Source organism: Pocillopora damicornis, chromosome 5, assembly GCF_964200805.1.
Source record: "Pocillopora damicornis chromosome 5, jaPocDami1.2, whole genome shotgun sequence".
In the NCBI taxonomy this organism is placed as follows: domain Eukaryota; kingdom Metazoa; phylum Cnidaria; class Anthozoa; order Scleractinia; family Pocilloporidae; genus Pocillopora; species Pocillopora damicornis.
In genome coordinates this window covers 22,013,622-22,039,443 of record NC_142674.1, presented here as the reverse complement: position 1 = coordinate 22,039,443, position 25,822 = coordinate 22,013,622, and the positions used below count along the sequence as shown (strand labels likewise).

General features: G+C 38.4%; 1 protein-coding gene across 1 annotated transcript; it reads left to right on the top strand.

Annotated features, from left to right (window-relative positions):
• The first annotated feature begins 127 nt into the window (after positions 1-127).
• Positions 128-22,065, top strand: LOC113676626 (WASH complex subunit 4). The gene is made up of 36 exons (XM_027193302.2): positions 128-267; positions 340-479; positions 1,540-1,593; positions 2,427-2,492; positions 2,864-2,909; positions 3,621-3,768; positions 3,874-3,916; positions 4,393-4,496; positions 5,055-5,175; positions 5,727-5,844; positions 5,966-6,093; positions 6,953-7,113; positions 7,864-7,981; positions 8,418-8,543; positions 9,171-9,278; positions 9,764-9,805; positions 10,353-10,401; positions 11,083-11,138; positions 11,295-11,417; positions 12,042-12,104; positions 12,833-12,949; positions 13,873-13,965; positions 14,548-14,623; positions 15,322-15,476; positions 15,875-15,949; positions 16,035-16,229; positions 17,046-17,199; positions 17,517-17,583; positions 18,028-18,114; positions 18,866-18,929; positions 19,051-19,134; positions 19,530-19,626; positions 19,926-20,020; positions 20,625-20,723; positions 21,100-21,211; positions 21,446-22,065. Exons 1-36 carry the CDS (start codon positions 174-176, stop codon positions 21,505-21,507), a joined length of 3,540 nt encoding a protein of 1,179 aa, XP_027049103.2. The 5' UTR covers positions 128-173; the 3' UTR covers positions 21,508-22,065.
• Positions 22,066-25,822: the final 3,757 nt, after the last annotated feature.

The following is a 25,822-nucleotide window of genomic DNA, read 5'->3' as shown; positions in this document are numbered from 1 at the left end:
TAAAGTGACTCTTACATCCCAATTTATTCTACTTTTAGAGACTTATAAACTAAATATTTCACTATTAGGTTAGATATTAGATTATTCAAGTGCAATATGTCTTCTTTTGCTTTCGCAAAAGTGCTGTGACAAGAATTGCGTATGAGACTCCCCCGGTGGGAAAACTGAAAAACATGATGACAACATTTACGACTCATTCATCGTCACGTGACTATTCCAAGATGGAGGAAGGGTGGCATTTAGATGCCTTCGACGACGGTTCATTGAGTAAGTTTTAACACTTTAAATTGACACTAGCATAAGTCGAAAAATTATTTAACAAGGATTTATTACCTGCAGAACTCGTCGGCGAAGCGCAGTTGAAAAAGTATGGCCAATTTTTGGAGGAATACGCTTCACAGCTCAAGGCGATCGAGGATGCCTTGGACGACTCTGTTGGAGACTCGTGGGATTTCAGTCTTGATCCCATTGCGTTGCAAGTGAGTAGAAAATTACGGAGATGGTTAAATGATATATTTTTTAAGATATATGTTGTTATCATCCTTGATTTATCAAAATCTTATTTACTCCGCAAGTGTCATGATCATATATTCCGACCCGGATACCACCACCTCACCCGCCCCTCCTCATTTATATCTTAGCACACCCCCCCCCCCCTTCACTCTTTCATCTACTGAGGCCCTATATCTTATTAAGAACGAGTTGAATACGTTATCCAGCAAACAGTTAATGAGATAGCCTGCGTAATTATCTTGACAAGTTTTCAAGAAACTGATTGGCAGCTAAATGGGTTAATTGAAATTCATAATAGTAATAGGTCTGAGTGGAGTCCAATTTGGTCTGTGATCAACACAATTGGAAGACTTCAAAGAAGGAGTCTGATTTATTAATCATGAGTATGATATCAGCCCAAGTTTGACAACACAAAGTCTTGTTACCAATTAATTAAAATTTGACGAAAAACTTGTCTTACCATCTTCTTTACATTTTCATTAACCCTTTCACTCCCATAAGTGACCAAGACAGAATTTCTCCTTACAATATCAATACAATATCAAGCAGGCAGGTGATGAGAATAGAGAAGGATATCAATCATGGGATTATTAGTTGATCCAATACCAAATTCTCTGAGCTAACGTCATAAGAATAGTATGGCAGATAGTAAGGAGAATTAATAATTAGATCTTGGGAGTGAAAGGGTTAAAAAAAACAATTGTGCATGACAAGAATGCACGCATATGACACATATACATACTGTCCACTCACATAGCTATAAGGTGTGAACTGTCCTGTTACACTGTTTTATTACAATCATGATGCATACACTGTTCTATTAGTGCTCAAATCAGGCTGGTGATAACCAACCACATTTGAGAATTTCATAATAGTTTTGGGTATTACTGGGTATTAAAGAGAGAAGAGTAATTTGAATCAATACCCCTAAAATCGTGAAGAATTGTTTTTAGCCCAGATTTGAACTTAGATATATTGTGGAAAGAGGAACAATTTTGGAAATGACAGTGCTCTCTTTTGAATTAGACTCTGCCGTATGAGCAGTCAAGGATGTTGGAACTCATCAAGACAGAAAACAAGGTTTATTTTGCTTTTAGCATTTTGTTAGTATAGGTAATGACATGATTTCCAGGGCAATTTGATGTTAATAAGCCTCAGTAAAAAATTACAAAATTGCATGAGCCCATAAGGCAATGTAATTTGCAGTCTCTTAAAAATTGACATGTGCTTATTACAGCAAATTGCAAGAGATATCACGTTATTACTTGCTAGTAATATACATGGAAAAACATCACAGAAAGTTAAGACAGATGACATTTTAAAGGCATGTGTGTGCTATTTGCAAATTTGCACTCATGTTGCAATTTTGCACTCGTGTTACAACTTTGCATTGTGTTACATGAGAATGCACTTGTTTTCAGCCAATTAGAAGTGTGCAATTTTTTCATATATGTTATTACATTTGTAGCATAGATTGTAACATGTAGATTTTTATTAGGAGACTTAATGTACTCATAATATCTGATCAGCCATGTGCACATTTGAACATTTTATGAGATAAATGTGCACAGCACAACTTGTAATAAAATAACTATTACGAATATGATAATGATGATGATGTTGATGATGCTATTTTGTATTAGTATTAAAATTGTTAAAGAAATCTGTTAATGATAAAAGGGATAAATATGCACAACACAACTTGTAATAAAATAACTGTTACGAATATGATAATGATGATGATGTTATGATGCTGTTTGTATTAGTATTAAAATTGTTAAGGAAATTTGTTTATAAGAAAAGATCTGAGTTCCCAGTGAGAATTCATACCACAAATTATTTGATATTTTTACCTAATCATTTAAATGGCATGGCTGAGTAATACAAAAACTAAGTATAATTTTCTTTTCCAGGTCTTTAACAAAGTGATAATGGTGTTTGCATCTCTTTGTCGGGAAATGGATCAGCTGAAGCATGAGGTGGGAACCATTTGTAATCATAGCTTATATTTTTCCTAACCTCAATGGGGCTTGGAAAAATTTTCTTCAACTAGCAAAATAATTGCCTGTGTTGTAAGTTAAACCATCCAATAAGGATTTGGTATTCAGGTATCATTTCATTTTCCAGTATTTAGCTTCAAGTTTTTCTAAAATACATCCTGCGGCCTTATGCAAGCATTGTATTGGTGGCATTTTAATTATATTTTTTATGTGATTGTAATTATTTCTGTTTAATTGCTACAAGTAATAAATATAATTTTTTGTTTTTTTTTGTAGTACTCTTTTACATCATTTCTTTCTCAAAAATAATGATGAGAAATTGAAAACAAAAAAACTTTTGAATGTTTTAGGCCACAACAAAGTTCTTCACTCCTCTGCTGCTCTATGAAGAAGCAGGTATGTGAGGGAAGGAAATTAAGCAAATATAACAAACAACATTTGTCATAGTAGAAAGGGCCAGTTTTTTGAAGCTGTAAGTTCTAATTGTGTTGAAAATCAAGATTATGATGAGATATTGATTATACTATGATGTACAACACCTGGAGCCAGAACCAAGTTGTCTTCAAGGAGTTATAAACAACCACACAAGCCAGCGATTTACTATGTTTGAAAACCATAAAACTTTTTGATTGAGCTCGAATCAAATGGCAAATCCACAGGATACCTGTAATTAAATTAGCTTTGTGTGTGAATATTCTTTAGTTTTCCTTTTACAAATTTCATAAGTTGTTTCATGTTTTTGCATATTTTGTGTTATAGTGGTTGTTTCTCCTGTTTTCTTTTGAAATGGTGTGGGTAAATAAGAAAGCCACACAGGGAATTGACCCCCTTGTGTGTGCACAGCATGTTCAAAGATGATGTCAGTGATTATAAGGGATTTCACTATGCATGTGGATAATCAACACATTGGACAAAGATCCTCTAAACTTGTTCTATTTCAAGATTTTGTATTGTTTTGTACACATTAACCAATCAGATGGCCAGGTTGTCATCCAAGATATGATTGGGTTATGTGTACCATGTGGTACAAAATCCTAGAATCTGATTGGCTATGTCCTACAGTGCCCCCTTACACTACTTAGTCTGTAATTTTTTTTTAAATTTCAGGAGCAGATAAAGAACAGGTGCAAGAAGGAGACAATCAAGTTCGTCTTGGAAGAATGTTACCCCTGCTACAAGATATCTCCAGTTTTGTGACACGAGCATATGAGGTTGTCAAGAACGTGATACAGCAGTTAGCTTCATTACATTCAAAGTGAGATTTTTAGTTTCATAAGTTGCTCTGCACCTTTCCTCAATGTTTCATACACCATGCAAAATGTGTGAAGAAATCACAAGCATTTTTCTTTTTTCTTTCTAGAGAGGGTCCTAAAGTGATGGATGTGACTGGAGTTCATTTTACAGTAAGGAGTTTTTCCCTTCATTTTAACTAATTATACCCTAGGATCAGTATGTAGATTCTCCATGCAGTTCTTGATACATCTCTTAAGGTATTGAAAAGGAGAATTTGTTTAATAATCAAGAACTTTTCTAATTGATAATCATTTCTTTTGTTCTTGTGACCTGAATGATTAATTCAAGGGTGATATTTTGTGGAGAAATTTGATGCTATGGCAGTCTCTCCTAGTGGTCAAAGGGCTCTTGTTAGGGTGTACAGTATGACCAAAAAAAATTCCCATATCCCTTGTTTTAGTTTTGGTTTTTATGGTATTTGTGATGTTATTTCTACACATTGATTATCACCTTTATTACGTTTTTCTATTATTTAATAATAGCTCAATGTATCAGGCAGGTAAAGGAGTATGAATCTGTTTGAAATGAAGTGAAATTATTGGCTCACATGATCATCATTTTTCTAAGATGTTTCCCATTTTGACAGACTGTTTTTGAACATCTTGCTGGACTACTGGGAGTGCTGATCACCTTGGATGAGATTATGGATGCCAGTCACACTCTGAAGGAACACTGGAAACAATACAGGAGGTAACTTGCCTTGTTTGTCACTTCATACAGTTGGTTGGTCAGTCAGTTGGTTGGTCAGTCAGTTGGTTGGTGAAATCTGGGTCAAAGAGTTAGTCAGTCAGTCAGTTACTTGTACAGTCAGTCATTTAGCCAGTTAACCAGTTAGACAGTCAGTCAGTCGGTCAGTCTGTTAGTCAGCAAGTCAGTTAGTGAGTTGGTAAGTCAGAGCTAATAGTTATTCAGTGAGTCAGTGAGTATGTTACTCAGTCAGTCAGTCGTTAGATTAGTCAGTCAGTCGTTAGATTAGTCAGTCAGTCAGTTAGTTACTAGTCAGTCGGTCAATCAGTCAGGGAGTCAGGCAGTGAGTCAGTGACAATCAGGCAGTGAGTCAGTGAATCTGAGTCAAAGATTCTGTAAGTCAGTGAATGAGACCTGAGTCCTTTACTCGATTGTGTCAGTACATTTACTGGTGTTGCAACAATAATTTCAATGTAAATAAGCTTCTCTGCAAAACTATTCCATATCTATGAGATGCATGCCTGATTTTCATATGCATAAAGACTTTTCTTTAACTTATAGAATGTTAAAATCAGTCCACAACAATACTGCTTTGTTTGGGATTGAAGAGGCAAAGCTTCGGCGACTTGAAAAACTTCTTATGAGTTTGGAAGGACAGCTCCTTGATGGTGTTATTTTGCAGGTACAGAGTAGTAACTTCTGACCTTGAATTGTATGGTAGATAATAAAGAGAATTACTAAAATAATTCTTCTGTTACTTTTTGTAAGAGGTTGTCAGTACATGGCCTCATTGCTTCAAGGTCTGCCACAATTCAATAATTGTGTTGTTTTCTTGGGTTGTAACCAGTCACTTTACTGACATGTCAACTCACCTACAACCAGCTTGCAGACACTGTTAGTCAACTCATAAACCCCTTTCAGTGTGGTCAATTCACTTCTGATCAAATTGTCATTGTCAACTTGCCAATAGCTTTGGTATACCAGTGAGTTGATCTAAGATGACTGTTGGGTAGTTTGTTGATAGAGTTGCTGAGTTGGTTGTTGGCAAGTTTTTATGTCAGCGAAGTGATCAGGTACTTTTTTTTTTGGGGGGGGGGAAGGGTGCAGTGGACCAACATCACAGGGGGGTGAGGTTAATCCTAGTAACTGAAAATGAGATGAACTGTAGTAGGATGATCTTAGGGTTTACAAGCTGACTTTCCTTTTATCTTTTTTGATGAAAATATATTTCAGAACTGCATCGAGCAGCCATTTGATGGTCAATTTGTGAGAGTGGCCAGAACTAATGAATTTGGCGAGGAATTCCTGTTCAATATCAAAGTCATCTTTCAAAGTCTTGATACAAGAATGAGTAAGTACTAAAAACAATTTCCAATAATTTTGTAGTAAGAGTTGCTTTTTCATTTTAATGTTTAGCCTGCAAATTTTTTTAGGGAAATGCTAATTTATTTGTTCTCTTGCTCTGTTTTCAGACGAGCCTCATGAGGTTGATCAGCGCCATAAGATTGTTGGTCTGCTTGGCTTGTTTATCTTGCAACATCAGATATACAAGGGCATTGACAGAAAGTTCTTCAGCAAGTTTTGGGACATTCATAAAAAGGTGGGGTCTAGACTTGATCCATGCTGTACAGTAACTGAATTACTGACAGAAGCACGTGACAGCACTGCAAGCTGGGTAGCTTTCAATTGCCTGGTCACACACTTAAGAAAGTTTCTCATCCATAGGCTTAAAATTTAAAACCACCATGTAGACCATAAGAGATAGTACTACATGAAATTTCTGCTCAGTAGTTCTCACTTGAGGGCTTTATCCACAGACTTCAAAGTTAGAGTCATCTTGGATAAGTAAAAGTAATAACACGATTTCGACTGCAATTTGCTGTTAATAAGCTGGAGGAAATTTTTCAAAGACAAAAAATTGCACAGTCGAGCCTGTAGGGCAAGTGCAATTTGTAGTCTTTCAAAAATTTATAATTGCTTATCACACCAAATTGGATGAGAAATTATGTTATTGCTCGTTAACAACTTCCAAGGAAAAAACATCACAGAAAGTCAAAACAGACGAAATTTTGAAAGCGTGCACGTTATTTGTAATTTAAACTCGTGTCACAACTTTGCACAACTTTGCACTCGTGTTACATGAGAATGCACTCTTTTTCAGCCAATCAGAAGCGCGTAATTTTTTCATATACACTGTTACGTAATAAACGCTACTTAGTGAAAATACATTCATGTACTTGTCAGCTAGCATCCGTTTGGATTGCTACTCGGCAAATGAAGTATCTAGTTCAATTATCTGATTATGTTTATCATTGTCTCTGATGTAGAAGTGACAAACCTCCAATATTCTCTTTTATAAACATCTGATGTATTCCTTTTCTTTAAGTCTTTTTACTCGATTTTTCGTATTTTGAAAATTAAGGTTTTGATGGTGGAATTTGAACAATTCTTTTTTTCAGGTCCCAGCTGTGCATCTTGTTGGGGACATTATGTTCTTTCCAAATGAATTTCTCGTTCGAAGAATTCCTCACCTCAGCAAGATTGTGGACAAGAAACAGAGGCAAGCTGTGGAATCTTCTAAGGAGCAGTATTTGACGAACTGTAATCAAAACTTGGTCAGGTGGGAGAAAATTAACTAACTTTTTTTGATAATTTATTTTCAAATACGTTTTGGTACGAGTTTGCAATTAATTGGTTGGGAGTATTACTAAGACAGCGGTCAAATGTAGGGCATGCGCAAGGAGATCAATTTTGACCGGCCGTGTGCTAATTTCCCGCGCAAAATTGCAACCGCGGTCACGCAAACTTTTCACAGAAATATTGAAACGTTCAAAGAAATTTGTACAAGGTAACAAAAATAAGGCGAAGGACAACTCAAGATTTTTCGCGCACAAAACTCATTTAATTACAGGTTTCATGTTCATTTACCACTCTGTTTTGAGCTTCACCAAAAAATTTATACGCTTTTAAAACACCGTGACTTACGGGTTTGTTTGGTTGTTTACAACACGTGTCAGACAACTTGGTTCGTACACCATAAAAGCACGCGGCCTAGTTATAACAAAATTCCCACATGTGCAGACATTTTGACTGCTGTATTAGTATTGTTACTCCTTCTGAATGGGCTCGTAACACTCCAGGTTTTGTCAGATTTCCCGAAGGTTTGCTGGTATTAATTTTTTTCTTGAGAGGATATAGCCGCTGAGAGCATTAAGTGTCATTCCTGAGATCACAACACAATGACTCAGGTAGGATTTGAACCCAGACCCTTTGATTCAGAGTTCAACTTGTTGGCGTAAGACCGTCACGTTTCAAGCTTGATGTCAAAATACTGTTTTCAAATACGTGATGCTTTTGTTTTTCTTCTCAGAGATGCACAGCTGTACCAGATGCAAGTCAGTTCATGGATGGTTCACATGGAGTCCAGTCTAAACAAGGGAGGCACCTTAGTCGATGATCTTAACACGCGATGTGTTCTGTTTATTAAGGTACCTTGTAAACCTGTTAGCTCCATCTTCTAACCTATCACTTTCATATTCTCCATAGTGTTCTCTTACATTTCTTGAGCTGCTGACAAGGAGAATTTGCTTAACAATCCAGACGTTTTTTAGTTGGTGATCATTTGCGTAATTCCCATGACCTTAATGTGAGTTGTGGGACTGATATTGTATGGAGAAGTTAGATGCTAGTCAATCTAAAAGGTTAAAGAGTTAACGTGTAGGAAATCGCACGCTATTGGAAACTCGCTTTGGTTCAAGATTTTGGAGAATGACTGAAGTGAGTTATTTTTTTAAGAGTGAGTTCCCCAGGCCTCAAAATATTCTTGCTGAAAGCTCGACCAAAGAAACCTCAATTCTTGATAAATTACGTTTGAGAGAATACTGGAACAAGCAATGCTTTTTCCCAATATTTCACTTATTTTAGGGTGTCCTCATAGCGCACACTGTGAGTCACTTGGTGCGCACTATCATGAATTTGCATCTGGTGTTATCTAAACCGCTGACCAAGTCGTGTGTAATGGCCCTGTGCAGGCTCACAGAGCTTTTAAAGGTAAGAGCCTCTGCATTTGCAAGACTACAGTAAGTGTTTCCCTTAAGCTATGAGTGCAAAGGGAAGAATTAAAAATATAACATTGACCAGGAACTCAGTCACTAGCATTTTCTCCGGCTCCCTAATCAAAGTTAATAAAGAAGTTGAAGATGAAAAACCAGAAATACACGAAAAAAAATAAATTTTACGAGCGTGAGTGCATTTTTTACTTCTTGGGAAGGTAACTTAGCTTGTAAGTCTTCAATTAGAGAGATTCGCCGAGATGTTTTCCGTAGCTCAGGTTGAAGACCACCTCACTAAGAAATGGGAACTTCGATTAGCAGGAGTTTAAATGTTAACACGGCACTTGGAGTTTTCTTCGTCTCATGCTCATCGGGAGTTGATGTCATTATCTTATGTGAAAAGTGACGATTGTCCCCAGATTTGCACATTAGTTCTGTATTTTGAGTGATGTTTTAGGATTTCGAAACGTGGAAAGTGATCAAAACCCACGAAATTTATGATAATTTCATGTAATATTTAGATTGAGTTGGATTCTCCACAAACGAGCATGGTTACCCGCCTTCTTGGGTTGTCCTTGAACAATCATTGCAGTGCACCGTCAAGTTCTTCTGTCTTTCTCTGTAGGCCATCGAGCACACGTTTCATCGGCGCAGTATGCTTATAGCAGAAAGTGTTAACCACATGATCCAACATTTGACGTTCATGGCATTAGCTTGTATTGACACCGCAAAGGTACGTGTACTGTACATGTGACTGTGGTATTGCCACCACTAAGGTTGGTGTACTGTGCATGTCTGTTGTACTGACAGTGCTAAGGTACAAGTACTGTACATGTGGCTGTTGTATTGACACTGCTTAGGGAGGTGTGCTGTGCAATTGATTGTTATATTGACACCGTTAAAGTATGTGTACTGTACACGTGACTGTTGCTTTGACACCGTTAAGGTAGGTGTACTATACATATGGCTGTTGTATTAACACCGCAGAGGTATGTGTTCTGTACATGTGGCTGTTGCATAGACTTTTATTGTGGTCGGTTATGCGCCTTTAAGTGATAAATGTCTTCATTCCACATATAATACGTTCTACTTATAGGAAGTAGTCAAAAAGTCTTTTCGAAAGATATCTTTGTCTGCGAAGGTTTTAGTTAAGGTCCAATGGTTTTCATATACAGCCACTTGCATTTGTACTAAGATTGCAATATTGTTATTTTACAGAAACGTATTGCAGCGGACAAGAAATACACAGACAAACGACTTGTGAGTTCAGCATCTTACAACTTTCTTTTTGCTTTGAAACGCGAAGATAAGTTTTTCCTGCGCTAGATAACTTCGCACGCGCGAAAAACCCATTGGATTCTTCAATGTAGAGTAAAAAGCCATTTACTCCTAGTGGCTTTATTTTTTTAATTCCCTGTAACAAATCTGTGTGATTCAACACTAAGATGTCCATTTAAAGAAGGTAATCATTTAGAGATCCAAGTTGCCTCGATGACCGGTTGTTGATCAGGTTTGAATTTTTGCGGTGTAAGTAACAGTCAGTCGAACAGTCAACGGATCTTCGAGAGACTAGAATCAAGGCATATAGAGGCTTGCTATCACTGAATTAACATCGGGCGTCTTTACAGGATGTGGCTATGTAAAGCATAAACTTGAAGTTCGTTGAAAACGATCTGCTCTATGGAAAATTGATTTGATGACTGAAATGTAGATTTTCTTGAGAAATTGTTATAGTTTATGCTTGGGCACGCTATCAATTTTTGTTTCTTTTTAAATGTAATTAAAAAAAATTGTTTCTTGATTTTAGGACGTATTGGCAGCGCTTGTCTTAGTGCAGAATGCTCTTAATGGTCCAGGTACTTTGAACAATGAGTGATTTACATTTAATTTCTCCCTACGATTTCGATGCATTATCTAGGAAACAGGTGGTGAGAATCGACACCCATATCAAGTGAAGGGTGTTGTCTTGATAAGTCATCAAAATCTCTTAAATTATTGAGGAGGAAATTTATAGGAGCTAGAGCGGAGAATTGATAAGTCAGATCCAAGTAGTTTACTCTTGGGAGTGGTCAGTAAAAAGTGGTAATATACTGAACAGGATAAGCTTTGTGAATTAAAACAAACCATGATGTAGAGGACATATTTTTGTAAATCACTGAACTTGTGGATTTTTAGCCCGCGAGCAGGCCCTCATAATTTGTGCTTCAGCACGAGAGGTTCTTCGCCTGCGAGAATTATGAAGCCTTGAGAAACGCAAGCCGGTGAGAGGCTTTAAGTATCAGACTCCGGGCAAACCTTTCCTCGACTAGTCTCAAATCTTCCCGCGGGCGGAGGAACGCTTGTCCTGCAGCGCTAATGATGATGAGGGCCTTCAGGTAGGCTAGCGAATTTTTTTAAATGCACAAGCCTATGCGGTACTGTTAGAGGAGAGACTAAGCAGGCGTCAGAACACTGGGTTACCCTGTTGTAGTGATAAAAATACTGTAACATTACACTGATTGTGACAGAATTTCTGTTGCTTTTGTTTTTTTCTTCAGCCACAAAGGAGCGCAGACTCATTGCCATGTTAGGCCTTCATGTGGGCGTTCAAATGGTGAGTTTCTCCATTATTTTTTTTAACATCGTTAAGCGTCTAGTTGTGGATAGAGGATTTAATAACACGTAGTTTTGGTGACAGTCTGTGCGTCATTAATGTAAAGATCGTGAATATTGTACATAGTTTCACCATTTTAACTTTTGATTGACGCAGAAATCTTTCAGAGATGACGAGATGGCCAGTTTAACCAGTGTAATGAAGCGAATTAACCTGGTCAGTGATCTGAGATCAAGAGTTAAAAAAGCTTGCGATTGTGGATTTCTTCATTGGCATAGGGTAAGTTACTTGTTTTCTTCTCTTTTAACTTTGTCTTGCTTTTTCCAGGCGCGCAGATCGTAAAACGAAGCGCGATAGTGAACGGCAGATTAGTAACAGAGAAGTGGATGAAAAAGGGAGATTTCGGTTTACATACGCTTGTTATATTGTTGGTTTAATCGTGAGCTAAATGCTGAGTCGTCGTCGTTCGTCTGCTTGTTGGTTCGTCAGCTCGTCAGTTCGTCGGTTTGTCAGTTCGTCAGTTCCTCTGTTCGTCGGTTCATCGGTTCGCCCATTTGTCTGCTTGTTTACATGTCGTTCGTTAGTTCGTCAGCTGTTTACACGACATTCGTTGGTTTGTCGGCTGTTTACGTATAGTTCGTGGTTTTATCTCCTTGGGCTCGTTCATCGGTGTGCTTTTTAACTGGCACGTGCGAATTCACTGGAAGGCTTCTGGTTGTAGGTTTTAAAGCTTACCTACATTAGTCCTTTCCCTCACTGAGCAATCAGTCAAGTTCGGCTAATAAGTGCGTTGTTTTTACAGAATAAACAACCTGAGGCTCAGGAAATTTGTACTTATACTTTGGGACGTTTAAAGAATAATGACAAAGATGGATGATCGTTTTATTTTTCTTTCTGTTGTAGGTTGTGTTTCCAACTTACTTGACAGACTTGTATGACAGTGCTACAGATGTGCATCGAATTCATGTAAGTTTCCTAATGAGTCATAGGGCACCTAGATCTTTCTATGCCTCTCTCCGCAAAAGAAAATTAAACGCAACCTCGCCCAAGCATTAGGTCGATATCGGTGGATAGACAGCCATACCATTACACGTTTTTGCTTTATGGTGAAGTGAAATTGCGAAACTCGACTTTGTTGTTTTTTCGCTTGTCGGCTGTCTTCAAGACTTGTGTTTGGCACTTCCTTTGCCGTAAAAACTTCCAGAAAACTGTTTTTTTAGCAAAAGGAAAGCAAACGTAAAGTATAAAGCTAAATCGAAGAAAAAGGAAAAAAACAGATATAAACGAACGAACAAAAAAACAGGCCAAAAGGGGAGTAGACAAACAAACAGACAGATAGACAGACAAATAAACAGACGAGCAAAAAGCAAGAGAAAAGTTGCCCAGACGTTACAAAATTTGTTAGTCGGCGTTAACCCTTTGGGGGGCGGGGGGCGGGGGGCGGGGGGAGGGGGAAGTGGAGAGTGCGAGGGGGGAGTGGGGAAGGGAGTACAGAAGGGCCAATCCAGAGAGATGGTCGCAAGGTTGCTGCTATTTAGCCCTCCTTTGCTGTAAAAACAGTCCTCCTTAAATACCCAGTAACTTTATTGAGCTCAAGTCAACCTTTTCTTTTTATGAGGAGGGAGGAATCCATCGATAATTTGTTTTATATCCTTTTCGTAACGTATAACATAATTTCAACTTGGTTTTTTTAGTACATGATTAGCGCATTGGGCGATTGTGTTCCAGTCCTTCAGCGAGTGAAACACGAACCATCACCGCAAGTCATGCTGGAATTATTTGAGAAAGAAATTGGTGACACACTACATGAAGTGAGTATGCTGATTAAAAAGTTCCTCTCAGTTCCCAAGGATGTTATCCTGAGGTCTGTTGAATAATTTTATGAGTTATGAATGAGTTTTCGTACTCTTCATGAGGAGGTGTTATTATATCAAAGAATCTGCTTAAAATCGATCTTCCAAGGTTAATAGTTTTGTTTCTCCTGCAGGACAGTCACTGTCAATTCCTTTTGTGTTTAGTGTTGGCAGTAAAATTCAACCCTTTCACTCCCATGAGTGAACAAGAGAGAATTTCTCCTCACATTGTCAATGCAATATCAAGAAGACAAGTGACGAGAATAAAGAAAAATAGCAATTAGGGGATTTTTAGCAGATCCAATACCAAATTCTCCAAAGTAACATCATAAGAGTTGTATGGCAGATAGTAAGGAGAATTATTGATGAGATCTTACAATATACCGACGGTTATGGAGTACATTCGAATCTCTCCAATCACGGAGAACCTCACCGTTTATTATTTACATTCGTTTTTGTCAATCGTGACTCGTGAAAGCTGTCCCAAACAACATAACATAATATTTTACGCCTAAATAACTACAGTTTAAAGCATCCTATTTACTCCACTTGTAAACTTCCAAGAGATGTGTTTTTGGAAACCAAATTATTACTACGAAAATTCAGCTTTACCCCTTAGTTTCTTTTGTCGGTTGGACAGCGTCTCATTCTGTTTTCAAGTCTTCCAAATGACATCATGCTAGTGACTTCTTCAAAACGGACTTTTTGCTCTCAATAGTTCCTGCACTGAGCCAGCGTGACAGGAAACTAGCTTGACCCCGCGTGACACTTTTCAGGGGCATTATAGTAAAGCCGGTCTGTATTGGTAATATCGCGATAGTAAGGTAGCGTGACACAGTCCCTTAAGCAAGTTCCATATTTTTGATGTTTTCTTTGTTCAGAACTTGCTTCAACCACTGTGTCGTGACATTGAAACAGATCTACGACTTCACATCCATCAGCATCTGCAGTTAGATGACAGAAATCCCTTCAAGGTTTGTTCATTAGTTATGTGTATGGCTATTCAGCTGATTTCCTCTTCCTCTATCCGCCTGACTCATTGCCTGTTTGTTCTTATCTATCTGTTCCTCTGTTTTTTTTTTTTGTTTTTTTTTTCTGTCAGTGTGTCCGGCTATCTGTGTGTCTGTCCACCGCTTGCCTGTTCTCTGTGTCCTCTGCAGGTCTTTGTTTTTTCCTCCTCTTAACTTGTTGGTCTTCCTTTCTTGCTTCCTGAGTGCTCCCTGAGTCCATCTGTTTGTATTAGTCTGTCCATTTCACTTTCTGTTAGCCCGCGAGCTGGCTGTCTTTATTAGTTCTTCAGTACGAGCGTTTCCTCCTTTGCGGGAAATTATGCGGCCTTGAGCAACGCTAGCCAACGAGAGGTTTGCGAGGGATTTGGTACCGATAATGAGTACCAGACCCCAGCAAATCTCTCTGTGACTTGTCTCCAATCTCCCCGCAGCGCCAATATTTAGGGTCTGCTAGCTCTCTGCTCTCTCTCTGTCTTTCTGTTTGTCGATCTGCCTGTCTGCATAATATGGTGCTCCCAATTTAATTTTAATTTTTCCTTCGTTCAGGTTGGAATGAGAGACCTTTCCCAGTTTTTGAAAATGAGGCCGATCAGATTTTTCCATCAGTTCATCAACATCAAACGTGAGTTCTTCTAAACCTTGCTATACCGTATTTCAGTCTGTACAGCCTTTTTGAGGAAAAGTACTGAGAACTTTTTTGATGTGGTTCTGTTTATTATGTTGAGTGGGGTGGTTTTGATTTCCAGTTTGGTGAAAAACTCCAGTTTTTCATGGAGTTTTTCACTATGCAAAAGGTAGCTGCCCAGCACTGTTTTTTGATAGTACCTTTTATTGTGTTGTGAAAATCTGCAAATGACACCCTGGTGTGTGAGAGTTCATTTGAAAGCTAAAGAGCAGTACTTTCTAGTTTTGTTGTTTATAATATTTTACTAGGTGATGAGTACTTTTAAGTATTAGGAAGAAACCTTTCTGTGTGTGATTATTCAAAAGAAAAGTTTCGCGAGTTAGTTTTTCAAATTTTTTTTTCTTCGAAAACGTGTAGGAAAACTTTTTGATTTTTGAAATTAGAAGATCCTCACAGCTAAGAACACTACTGAAACTAGTAGTTGTAAGCAGGACCTGAAAAAAATTTCAAAAATCGCAGAGGTCATGGGTTCAAATCCCGTACGGGCCTGAAATTTTTTTTTCAGGTCCTGCTTACAACTACTAGTTTCAGTAGTGTTCTTAGCTGTGAGGATCTTCTAATTTCATCTTTCCACCGCAGTGCAAATATGTGAATTTTCATATATCTAAATCTTCATTTTTGATTTTTTCTTGCAGAACACGTGACTCATTACCTTGATGCGACATTCTACAACTTAACTACAGTGGCCCTTCATGATTGGAGGACGTACGGTGAAATGAGAAACCAAGCAAAACAAAAGTACAGCCTGGAAATGACTGAAGCTCACCTGCCCAGTCAAACTCTTGAACAGGTGATTACAGAGAAACATCAAAGACCAAATTCTACTCAAAGAAAATTTGGTTTTATCAACTTAGTTGATAATATAAATTGGCCACCGTAAAGAGTTTTTAAAGTTGACGTATTCGTTCGTTCGTATTCGTTTGTTGTTTGTTCGTCCCTTCGTAGGCACGTTGATGTCTTCGTTTGTGTGTTTGTTGTTGCGTTAGGTCGGTCGTTGATCCATCTCTCTATCTTTCTTTCCTTCCTTTTGTTTTGTCCGTCCATTGATTCATCTGTCAGTCTGTTCACTCATTCGTCCAACCTCCGATCGATCTTTCGATAGTCCATTCAATCATTTGTACACTCAAGCTTTAATGTTTTGTTCAGCCATTTGATTGAGATGCCCTTATCCCATCATTTTTTCCGTAGGGTCTGGACGTGTTGGAAATCATGCGGAACATTCACGTGTTTGTTTCTCGATATCTTTACAACCTCAACAACCAGGTTAGGAAATGTATTTTTGTACAATTCTTGTCAACAATCAATGCTTTGGGGTGATACCTGAAACCTTTGTCGTTTTTTGTTTCAGATTTTTGTCGAGCTCGCATCAAATAACAAACATTTGAACACTATAAATATCCGTCATATTGCCAACTCCATTCGTACGCACGGCTCAGGGATTATGAACACAACCGTGAATTTTACTTATCAGTTTCTGCGCAAGAAATTCTTCATCTTTTCCCAGTTCTTGTACGACGAGCACATCAAGGCAAGACTCATCAAGGTACGTGATGATGATGTAGCGGGTAGGGGGGCATTGGGAGGAGGAGGGAGGTTGGCCCCCCCTCTAAACGAAAATTTTAGGGGGAACAGATTCCAACTCCGTCCACGTTTCAGTACGGAAATTAACCCTAGAATCGCGAGAAATTGGCCCGGACGAGAGATTTGGTTCCGTGAATATTTTAAAGTTCGTTTCATTAAGACTGCTCCGGTCAAAAAGTATTTTCTGTTATAAGACGCATACAGCCACGTGCGGGATTTTACTGAAAGCCATTTTTGAAAAATCCCCGTACGATGGTTCTGTGCGAAGTCGCGAGCTGGGCCGGTGAAAGCTGCGCCGCCCTGCGTTCGATTTCGCGAGATGCAAAGTGCACAGGAATGGGAAGAAGGGAAAAGAACTACGGTCGTATGAAAAATGGTCAATTACTGAGTTTGGTTGGACCAGAAAGGAAAATGTTTGGCTCGAGGTCATGACTTGGGGACCGAGCATAAATAGCTTCTATGATAGTTCATCTTAGAAATTTCTTTGAACGATTGCCCCGCTACGAAATGTCACAAATCGATTACGATCACAGAGGACACTGTTAAGATTGCACAGAGGTTTGCTTTGGCGAATAATAAGCGAATAATAAGGGCCCCCCCCTCTACGTTTTAAAATGCTCCATCACCTCTTGGATATCATGTAATCAAGCACGCAGTGTCCTTCGCGCTCCCATGGTCCCATTATATTGACTTTGTTTATGTTCTAGGTTCTTGTTTACTAAGCAAGGGTCTTTGGTAGTAACTGTGGCTCATGTTACTATCCAACGCTTCTTTGCAGGATATTCGCTTCTTCAAAGAGACGAAGGAACAGTCGGATCAAAAATACCCGTTTGAACGAGCCGAGAAGTTCAACAAGGGAATCAGGAAACTTGGTTTGACTCCTGAGGGTCAAACATATCTTGATCAGTTCAGAACCCTGATCAGCCAGATTGGTAAATTGTCTGCTCTGTTAGAATCTTAAGAAGTGCTGCGGCCATGAAAAATTCCTCGTCTCGTTGTCTCTCGATTTCGATTCTACGAGAAATCGTCTTTAAAAAAAGCGTTTCGTTTTTGGATTTAAGGCGTCAGTGCTAATTTGCAAATTGCTTTCGCTTCTCCATGCTATATATACGCTACACCCTTGGTAGTACTTCTTGATTTCTTAGATTTGAGTCAGAAATGTTCCTCTGAGAGTGTTAAGCCTGTGTTCACAACAAAAGTAAGCAAGGGAAATAATGTTTTCAGATTTTTGTTTCTTATTTTTCTTTAGGGAATGCAATGGGGTATGTTCGTATGATTCGTTCTGGAGGTCTCCATTGCTGTAGTAATGCAATCAGGTAAAACATTCTATCTCAATATTTATCTGTTGCAATTTCTATTTTGCTATTTTAGACTCTAACTTCCCACCACTTGGTGATCATTGGTGCATTGTATTCTTGGCTGTGATCGGTACATTCTGGTACTGACTGAGGGGCGTTTCGATCGAGGTTCATAAAACCAAAATGAGCCAATGAGAACTCGGAGAAAACATAAGCCAACCGACTGAATCGCGGGAAAACGGAGGCGACCATCGGTGTAAAATTTTGCTTCTGATTGGTTGAGAGGGTGGCGCGAGTTTTCTGAACCAATCACAGAGCGAAATAAAGGAAAATCAATTGATTGAAAAGTGCTCTTTGCAGGCAAAAATGCCACTTCCCCAGCAATTCATGGAATCCTTTCCTGTACTGACAAGAAATGATGCCAAAAAACGACCCACATGTTGTTGTTGATTATCTCCGTAGATTCGTTCCTGATCTCGAAGACATTGTGTCTTTTGAGGAACTGGTAAAAGAAGAGAACCTTTCAGAAGAATCACAACAGGCGTCCAAGTGAGTTTAATGAGTAACTGACACTAATACCCTATGAAAAGCAGAGGACGCCAACAGAACGCTTTCGAATTTGCTGATCTGAGTAGTGTGGTGTACCTGTCACAATGGCCTTGTAGAATCAGGACAGCCTGGGCTCGAACCTTTGCGGGACTCGAATATTTTTCATTGACGCATGTGTTATTGCTGTCTCCGTGATTACATCAATTAAGATGGACTGATTTCTCTTATTTTTAATTCCCTTTTTCACTCGTGGATATGCGAAGCTAAGGAAAGAGTATTGCGGGGATTCGATATGCAAATTTCGTGACCGGCCTTAGAAGTTTTATTAAAGATGGCGGACAAATCGTTGGCGGATGAATTGGGGCAGACTTTTGTGGAATGACGGCTCAATTCTATTTCATAGAATCGTAGGATCATCGGCCTTTAGAATAATCACTGTAAATTTTATTTATATTTGCATAGAATATCTACGAGTTCTTTATAGCGTCACTCTACATGCGTTTAAGTCTGTTTTGGATCGGATTTCGTCCTCAGGGAAGCGTTTAAGATTTCATACGAATCTTTAAATGGCGGTTCGTGGTTGTTTTGTGCGCGGTAAGGGCAAGCTTAGACGCCAAAGGATTTATGAAAAACTAAGTCCACCAATCTCGCGGTCTTGTGAGTCTCTAAAACGAAAGCAGACCACTGCTCTTGTCGTGAACTTGGTGGTCATTAGATTAGTTATTTGATTTATGGATTGTTCTTGTTTTAGAAACCTAGATGCTGCAATTAACGACTTGGCCAAGAATTTCGCTGGTGCGACCGAGTACTTCAAGGTAACTCACGATTAGTTCCTCATAGGAAAAGTAGTGCCTTCCCTCCTTTATTCACTTCCCCCTTTAACCAGGTGTGTTTCCTTTACTTATACTGACAGTGTAATGTTTTTTTCCTCGTTAGCTTCTTGTCGATGTGTTCGCACCAGAATTCAGGGACAGCAAAAACATGCATCTTAGAAACTTCTATGTCATCGTACCTCCTTTGGTAAGCTTGTTCCCTGGAGCCACGTTTTGTTTCTTTTGATTATTTTCAATCGAGTGTCAATAATAATCAAGGATTGTTTTTCTTTTGCTTTACTTCTTCTCGTGATTGGTCCAGAAATCTTGCGCTTTTTTCTCAACCAATCATATTCAAAACTGAAACGAATCGTGACTTGGTCACCCTCGTTTTCCCGCACTTTAGGCAATTTTCCCGTTTTTACTTTGAGTTGCCATTGGCTGCTCTTGACATTTCCCTTTTGTCTGATTGGCTGTTTTAATAACTGTGATTTTGGTTTTACCGCATGCCACACGTGAAGCGTTCTATTTATTTCCGATGTGATAGCACTAGAGTTTTCACTATCTTCAAGTTAAACCAGTCTCGCATTTTATCCTTTGCAGACTCTGAACTTTGTGGAATACATGCTTAGTTGCAAGGAAAAGCTCACAAAGAAGAACAAAATTGGAGCCTCTTTTACTGATGATGGCTTTGTAATGGGTGAGTTTCACTGAAGTATTCGGTTTTTCCGACATTGGTGATTCTAACAGTATGTAGAACACTTGCCAAAGCAATTTCTCTGATACAGAATTGCTTTCAATGATTTTTCCTCTTTTTTTTCGCCCTGTGATCGACCCAGAAAACTAGTGTCGTTCTCTCAGCCAATCAGATCCAAAACTGAAACAAGAAATAGAGCTGTGGCTCGGTTGCCTTGGTGACGTCATTGAGGCACAGGAGATTCTGCCCTCCTATGTAGTTACCTTTAACCGCCCTCATGAACAACCTACTATCTCTTGCAGGGGTGGCGTATATCTTAAAGTTACTTGACCAGTACAAGGAGTTTGATTCTCTTCACTGGTTCCAGTCGGTGCAGGAAAAATACGAGAAAGAAAAGGTAAATTAAAGTATCTTCAAACAGTGGTTCGAATTCATATTTATTTTCGTTTTTTCCTCGTTTGCGAGAAGCATCCTTGGTACCACACTGAACTCACCCAGTGCTTCTCTCTACCCAGGAGTACTCAGCTGTAAATAGGTACCTGTAAACTGACAAAATGTCTTTGGGGTGCATTGGGTACTTGTGATGTACTAGCATTGCTTTCAACATGTGCATCAATACATCTATTCACAAGCTTGTTGTCTTAGTTGCGAGACAAGTCCTTCGTAACCGCTAACCATGATAACCATAACTAATCACAGCAGAGCATCATGCTTTATAAGATCACGCATGACCAGTCGACCTCATCGCCTGAGGAGGACTAGCAGTATGCAGTAGAAACGTCGCGATCTACATCACACGTGACTAAATCGTGAGACAAACGAAAAAACTTAGCTTTTATTGTTATTCACCACGATGAATAACCACAACCTTTTTACGCTAACCATGATGTTTTGGGTTTGTTACGAAAAGTTGATCCCGTATAATTGAACAATTCTTGGTGCTTATTATTAGTGATAATTTTACAACGTTAACTTATAATTGTGTATGTAATTTCTCTAAGGCTGAAGTGAAGGTTTCACTGAGCCGTGGGAGTGCGCGAGACGAGAAACTACAACAAACCATGAATCTAACATTGAAACGACTAAATACTTATCAACAGGTGAGTGTTGCTTGAGGAAACACGAGCAGGTCGAGTATAAATTTTGCTGCTTTGCAGCCCCAAACCCGGGACGATTGCCAGCAGGATCTTTATGTAGGGACACCTTATATGAACATTAAGATAAGCAGGCTGTTTATGTGAAGGATGGAGAATGTAATTGTCGCAGGTTATTGGGGTTGGTCAATTGTGGCGGGTCGCTCGCGCGAAAATTTCACGGAATGCTGGCAAATTTTTGCCAACTGCTGGCCAACTACCTTCGGTTATTTACCTGCGATCAGATCTAATACAGTTGTTCGCTACCCACGACCGAAAAAGACTATAGAATCCCTTGAAGCTAGAAAATTAAACCGTTAAATCTCTGTACTCTATTTTGCAGGAGTTTGAGCTTGTCTACTTCTCGCTGAACAGTGCAAGAATCTTCTTCAGAGCAGACAAAACCGCCGACGAAGAAAAGGAGGAGAAAGAAAGCAAGGAGGCGTCCCCAGAAGGTAGAGAAAAGTTAATATCATAGAGCTCTGGGAAAGTGAAAAGTGAGGCTTCCATCTCAACTGACTAAGACGCTTTATTTTCTTTGATACAAAAGAAAGCGATAGTCTTTGTCTCCGGCCCCTGTTGTACAACGCTCTTTAAAGGATCCTCAACCAAGAAATAACGTAAATTGCTTTGCGCGTAATAATGTACGTTCTAAATCTAATTTTTTTTTGTATTTTCTCTTCCTATAGGACCCTCCTCAAATGAGGAAGCAGCGCCCCCCAGCCCCCCTGTCGACCCAACAGGAAGTTGAATTGAGTTAGAGGCCCGAGGAAGTCACTTAAGATCTATCTCTGTGTGATGAGGGAAAAAACTTTGTTATTACTCTTTTTCGGAATGACAAGGAAAGGAAAAAAAATGTGCAGCAAGCGTATTTTCCAGTGAGCCAGTACCAGGCCTTTGATAATGTCAATATATAGATTACGAGCAGTCTCTGCTTTTCGTACACTCCCAGAGTTCCGCGCGGCGCGCTAACATAAATTTTCTTTCAAGATGAAACTACATGAAAAATAAGATAAAATACAAGAAAATAGATTTAGTGTAGCTTCTGGTACAGTGAATTTTTGAAGTTTTAATTTTAGTTGTCCATCCGTCAATTTGAAGGAAACTAAGTGAAGATAAAAGACATCCCAGACCACGAAAAATGATTTTTGAGTTTTCACGTTTTTACATTGTCCCTAAATGAACGAAGGTAGGTACAGGTGAACTATATGAAAAATCGTATTAAATGGTTTTTATTGCAATAGAAAATGCTTTTTTTCTGTGATTTTTTTTCTGTTAGTTTGTGAAATAAAAAGCAGGAATGATGTGATTAACTTAGCACATTGATTTATCCGAATGATTGTAGAAATCCCGTTTGCTGCGCTTGAACAATTGCTAGTCACGTTCTTCGGCGGTGGCTACTCTCGTAGCTAATAGTCTGGGAACAAGGCATGAGATATGAATTTTTCGATCTCAATGATTGTGGTCGCTGTATTTGCTATGATCGCTGGGATCGCTGCCACTGTTAAGCCGTGTGATGTCCATATGATGACTACCGATTGAGATCACGTTTTTCGGTTTCTGCGACGGTCGTAGAATTTATATCGATTTCATGGAATCTAGGCTTAACAATGTATATTTTTTTGGATCGCAGAATCAAGAAATAAGGTGGTTGTGACCAAGAATCTAGCTAATTATCCCAAATGAGTAGAACTAGTTATTGGATTATTTGAGTTATTAATTTTTGTTAGAAAAACTGAAAATTAATCTTAATAAGAACCCGGAGTAAAATAAAGCAAACCTTTCTTTTTGAAGCACGGGAAAATGCGAGTGACCAAGTCGCGCTTGGGTTTTGTTTCAAATTTGATTGGTTGAAAGGATGGCACGATTTTTCTTGACCATTCACAGCCCATAGTTAAGCAAAACCAAAGAAAACGAGGATTACTTTAGGCGCAAATGAAAGTTCTTCCAAAATTAGTCTCAAACTTCATTGGTATTGCTGCTTAACTTTTGCGCTGTGATTTGTCGTAAAACTTGCGTCTATTAATCATCTCCCTGCTAGTCCTGCTGATGACGTATTTCCTGTTTGATCAGCTGCGCATCTACCGTGGTAAAATAGTAGTGCATTTGTCATACGCACTGATAGCCGTGCAATCAGTGTACTTTGCCGCCGACCCAGAAGTGTCGAATCAGTGCTGTGATGGGAGGCCTGTGACATTACTTCGTCCTGTGCACATTTTTGTGGATGAGTATCATTGCACATAACAGTCAGAAAACCTTCTCCTACAAACCAAGTAAGTATGCGTAGAGCCCAGGCTGTAGAGTATTTTGAACCAAACGTCGCAGTTATTGACTAAAAGATTATATACGCCTTAGCGATAAGCTTGTCTATTCTCATTGCATGTTGGATGCATAGTTTATTGATATTGTGAGGAGAAATCACATAATTATCTATTCAAGGTGCTTTAACCCTTTCACTGAAGAAGCAGCCAAATGTACAGGTGCCCTTCCTATTGATTGTGGTTCTTTGATGATAGCCTCCCGTAAACGTTACTTTTTAAAAAAAAAGTTTGAAGTCTATTCTTTTTGCTAAATATTAACTGTACATCTACCAAAGTTATACTTTTTCTAGCTTTCCGTTGTTAAATACTGGCGTACTTAGCTTTCTCTTTTTGTCTCTCTTTTTCTACAAGCTTTTTTCCTTTTTTTCTTTTTGTGTTTTGTGTAATGTGTGCGCATGTGTGTTACCTAACCCTCTTATATAATAATTTATTAATAACCTCAGTGAGGTTGCTCTATGTAGCCCTCAATGGTCATAATGGGCAGCCTGAACTCTCTCAATTTTTTATGTAATATATATTTTTTGTATCATGTAAATTAATTTAGGGTACAAATAAATTAAAGATGTTAAGTTATGAAACATATCTGCAAAGTCTCTCGATTAAAACTTAAGCTAAAATGTCTGACTTGCTCTTGAACCCCACCCTTGCAATCCTGAACACTTTTATTTCTTTTTATCGTTATGATTTATTGGCTATTTCTTTTTTTCAAATATACATTTTCATTCATGTATTTGTTCATCTCATGCCAAGGAACTTTTGGTGAAAGCTTTTGGCCAGATATCCAACTTCAAATATGTAATTTGCGGCGCGAAGAGCATCTAAAATTTGTACTCAGTATCATTTTAGTCCCGAAATCGAACGCATAGAAATCATGTTCGTTGTATTTTCTTTTGTGTCAAGCTCCTCCGTATATTCCTAGTAAAAAAAAAATAAAATAAAGCGCCAGAAAGATTCAGCTTGATCACCGCTTGCGCCAAAATGTGTTGAAATTTCCAGTATTCTATTTGGTGCGGCATCTGAGCATTTTTGGGAAAAGACGATATTATTTCATATCACTTCTTTTCTCAAATTCTTAATATAAGTCTGAAATTTTCATGGAGGTGAAATATGTAAACATTTTTTGTGACTCTCATATACTTCCCAAGGTTTTCACTGTTTCTTTTCTTTTTCGTTTCTTTTTTTCAAATGCAACTTCAATTTTATTCATCTCGGAGAAAAAATTACACCTGAAATGACCTTCTTTTATCTTTGTTATTTGCATACAAAAGAGCGCGACTAAAAATATGAATTCCAAGGCTATAACGCCTTCGTCAGTAATTGGCTGGTGTTTTTATAATCCATATTCATGTGTAGCTGTTGAATGTGCGTCAAACCAAACAGGTCGTGGACGGGTGAGGACGTGTTACTGTTTAGGGAAAGTTTAACCAAGGGCGTGCTTAAAATCCGAATGGCCTGAAGCTAATGATATAACTAAACATTATTTCAACCGATGGTGAGTTTTGTTTTAATTTAATTCTAGTAACTGAAAGCGAAATAATGAACCAAAGTTTCTGAATTCGTGCGCTTTCATTCAGTGCTTTCAACTTGGTCTTCGACTAAGTGTTATTCTCTACAAGAACGTAGTTCACTTTTATCGTTGTTACGAACCAACGAACTCAATTCTTTACTTAGAAATAATGCTGTGTCATTAATATTTTGAGATAAATTATTTCGTAGTTTCGAATTGGCTAAACTTCAGAATACCCCGCAACTCATTTCCGCCTCACTTACATGTGTCGGGAGGCTTTGAAGATCGAGGCATAACACAATAGACGCTATTCTTGTTCAATGACATGTAAATGAGTTGCGGGGTATTCTGAAGTTGCTCCAATAATTTGAGTAAAAGCTGATGACCCATTTGTAAATCAAGTTGAACGCAGCCACGTGCGTTATATTTTTGAAGTTCATGTACTTTAGTAGGCGAAGAGGAATTGTGACACGGTGTTTTAAAATTGTTCAAATGAACTTTTCTTGGTTACTGCTAACTTCGTTTTTTGACCTAGTTTTATTCTGCGCTAGGTTGTAAACTTAAAGTTTGTAATTTAGCCAACCGATCTGATAAGAGCTTTGTTTATTTTTGTTTACAGGAAAAGCAAGATTAGGAAGAAGACAAGAAAAAAAAGGGAACTCGGGAACACAAACTGGAATCACTCAGTAAAGATAAGAATTTATAAATAATATTGTTGTAGTAATTTTTCAGTTGCACTGATAGTGCAGATTTACTGAAAGGTCAAGTCTGAGATGATCAGCTGTTTAATTTGTTTTTCAATTTGTATTATTTCTTTATACAAACTGCACAGTAGAAATTAAATTTTGCATGACTTAGGTTTCTCAAGCACTGACCTTTAAGTAAGCTGCACTGATAAGTATCACCGTCGAGTCTCTACGACTATAATAGTTAAGTAGTTATGGTGGATTTTTTAAGGAGGCACAGAGAGACGGTTCAAGAAACTCTGAATATTAAGAACAACAAAGATTTCTATGGTGAACTGCAAACAGTGACGACTAAAAAGCCATTCATGAAAAACGTTTTGGCCTTTATTAGAAAGCAACGATACCTACAATGACGAAAAAAATGATTTAGGGACGCTTTGTGAACAGATATTTTGGCCTGTATTACCCAAGCAACAATTTGCTATTACCCGTTGCTCCTTCATTTGGAAAACAGGGATTCCTTGACGGGGATAATTTGGAAACATTTTTTTT

Bases quoted from the DNA above. Each gene is read 5' to 3' on its own strand.
- LOC113676626 (XM_027193302.2), top strand. From the start codon at position 174: ATGATGACAACATTTACGACTCATTCATCGTCACGTGACTATTCCAAG. The intron at 6,094-6,952 runs GTGGGGTCTAGA...TCTTTTTTTCAG, and splicing joins TTTGGGACATTCATAAAAAG to GTCCCAGCTGTGCATCTTGT. The intron at 10,402-11,082 runs GTACTTTGAACA...TTTTTTCTTCAG, and splicing joins GAATGCTCTTAATGGTCCAG to CCACAAAGGAGCGCAGACTC.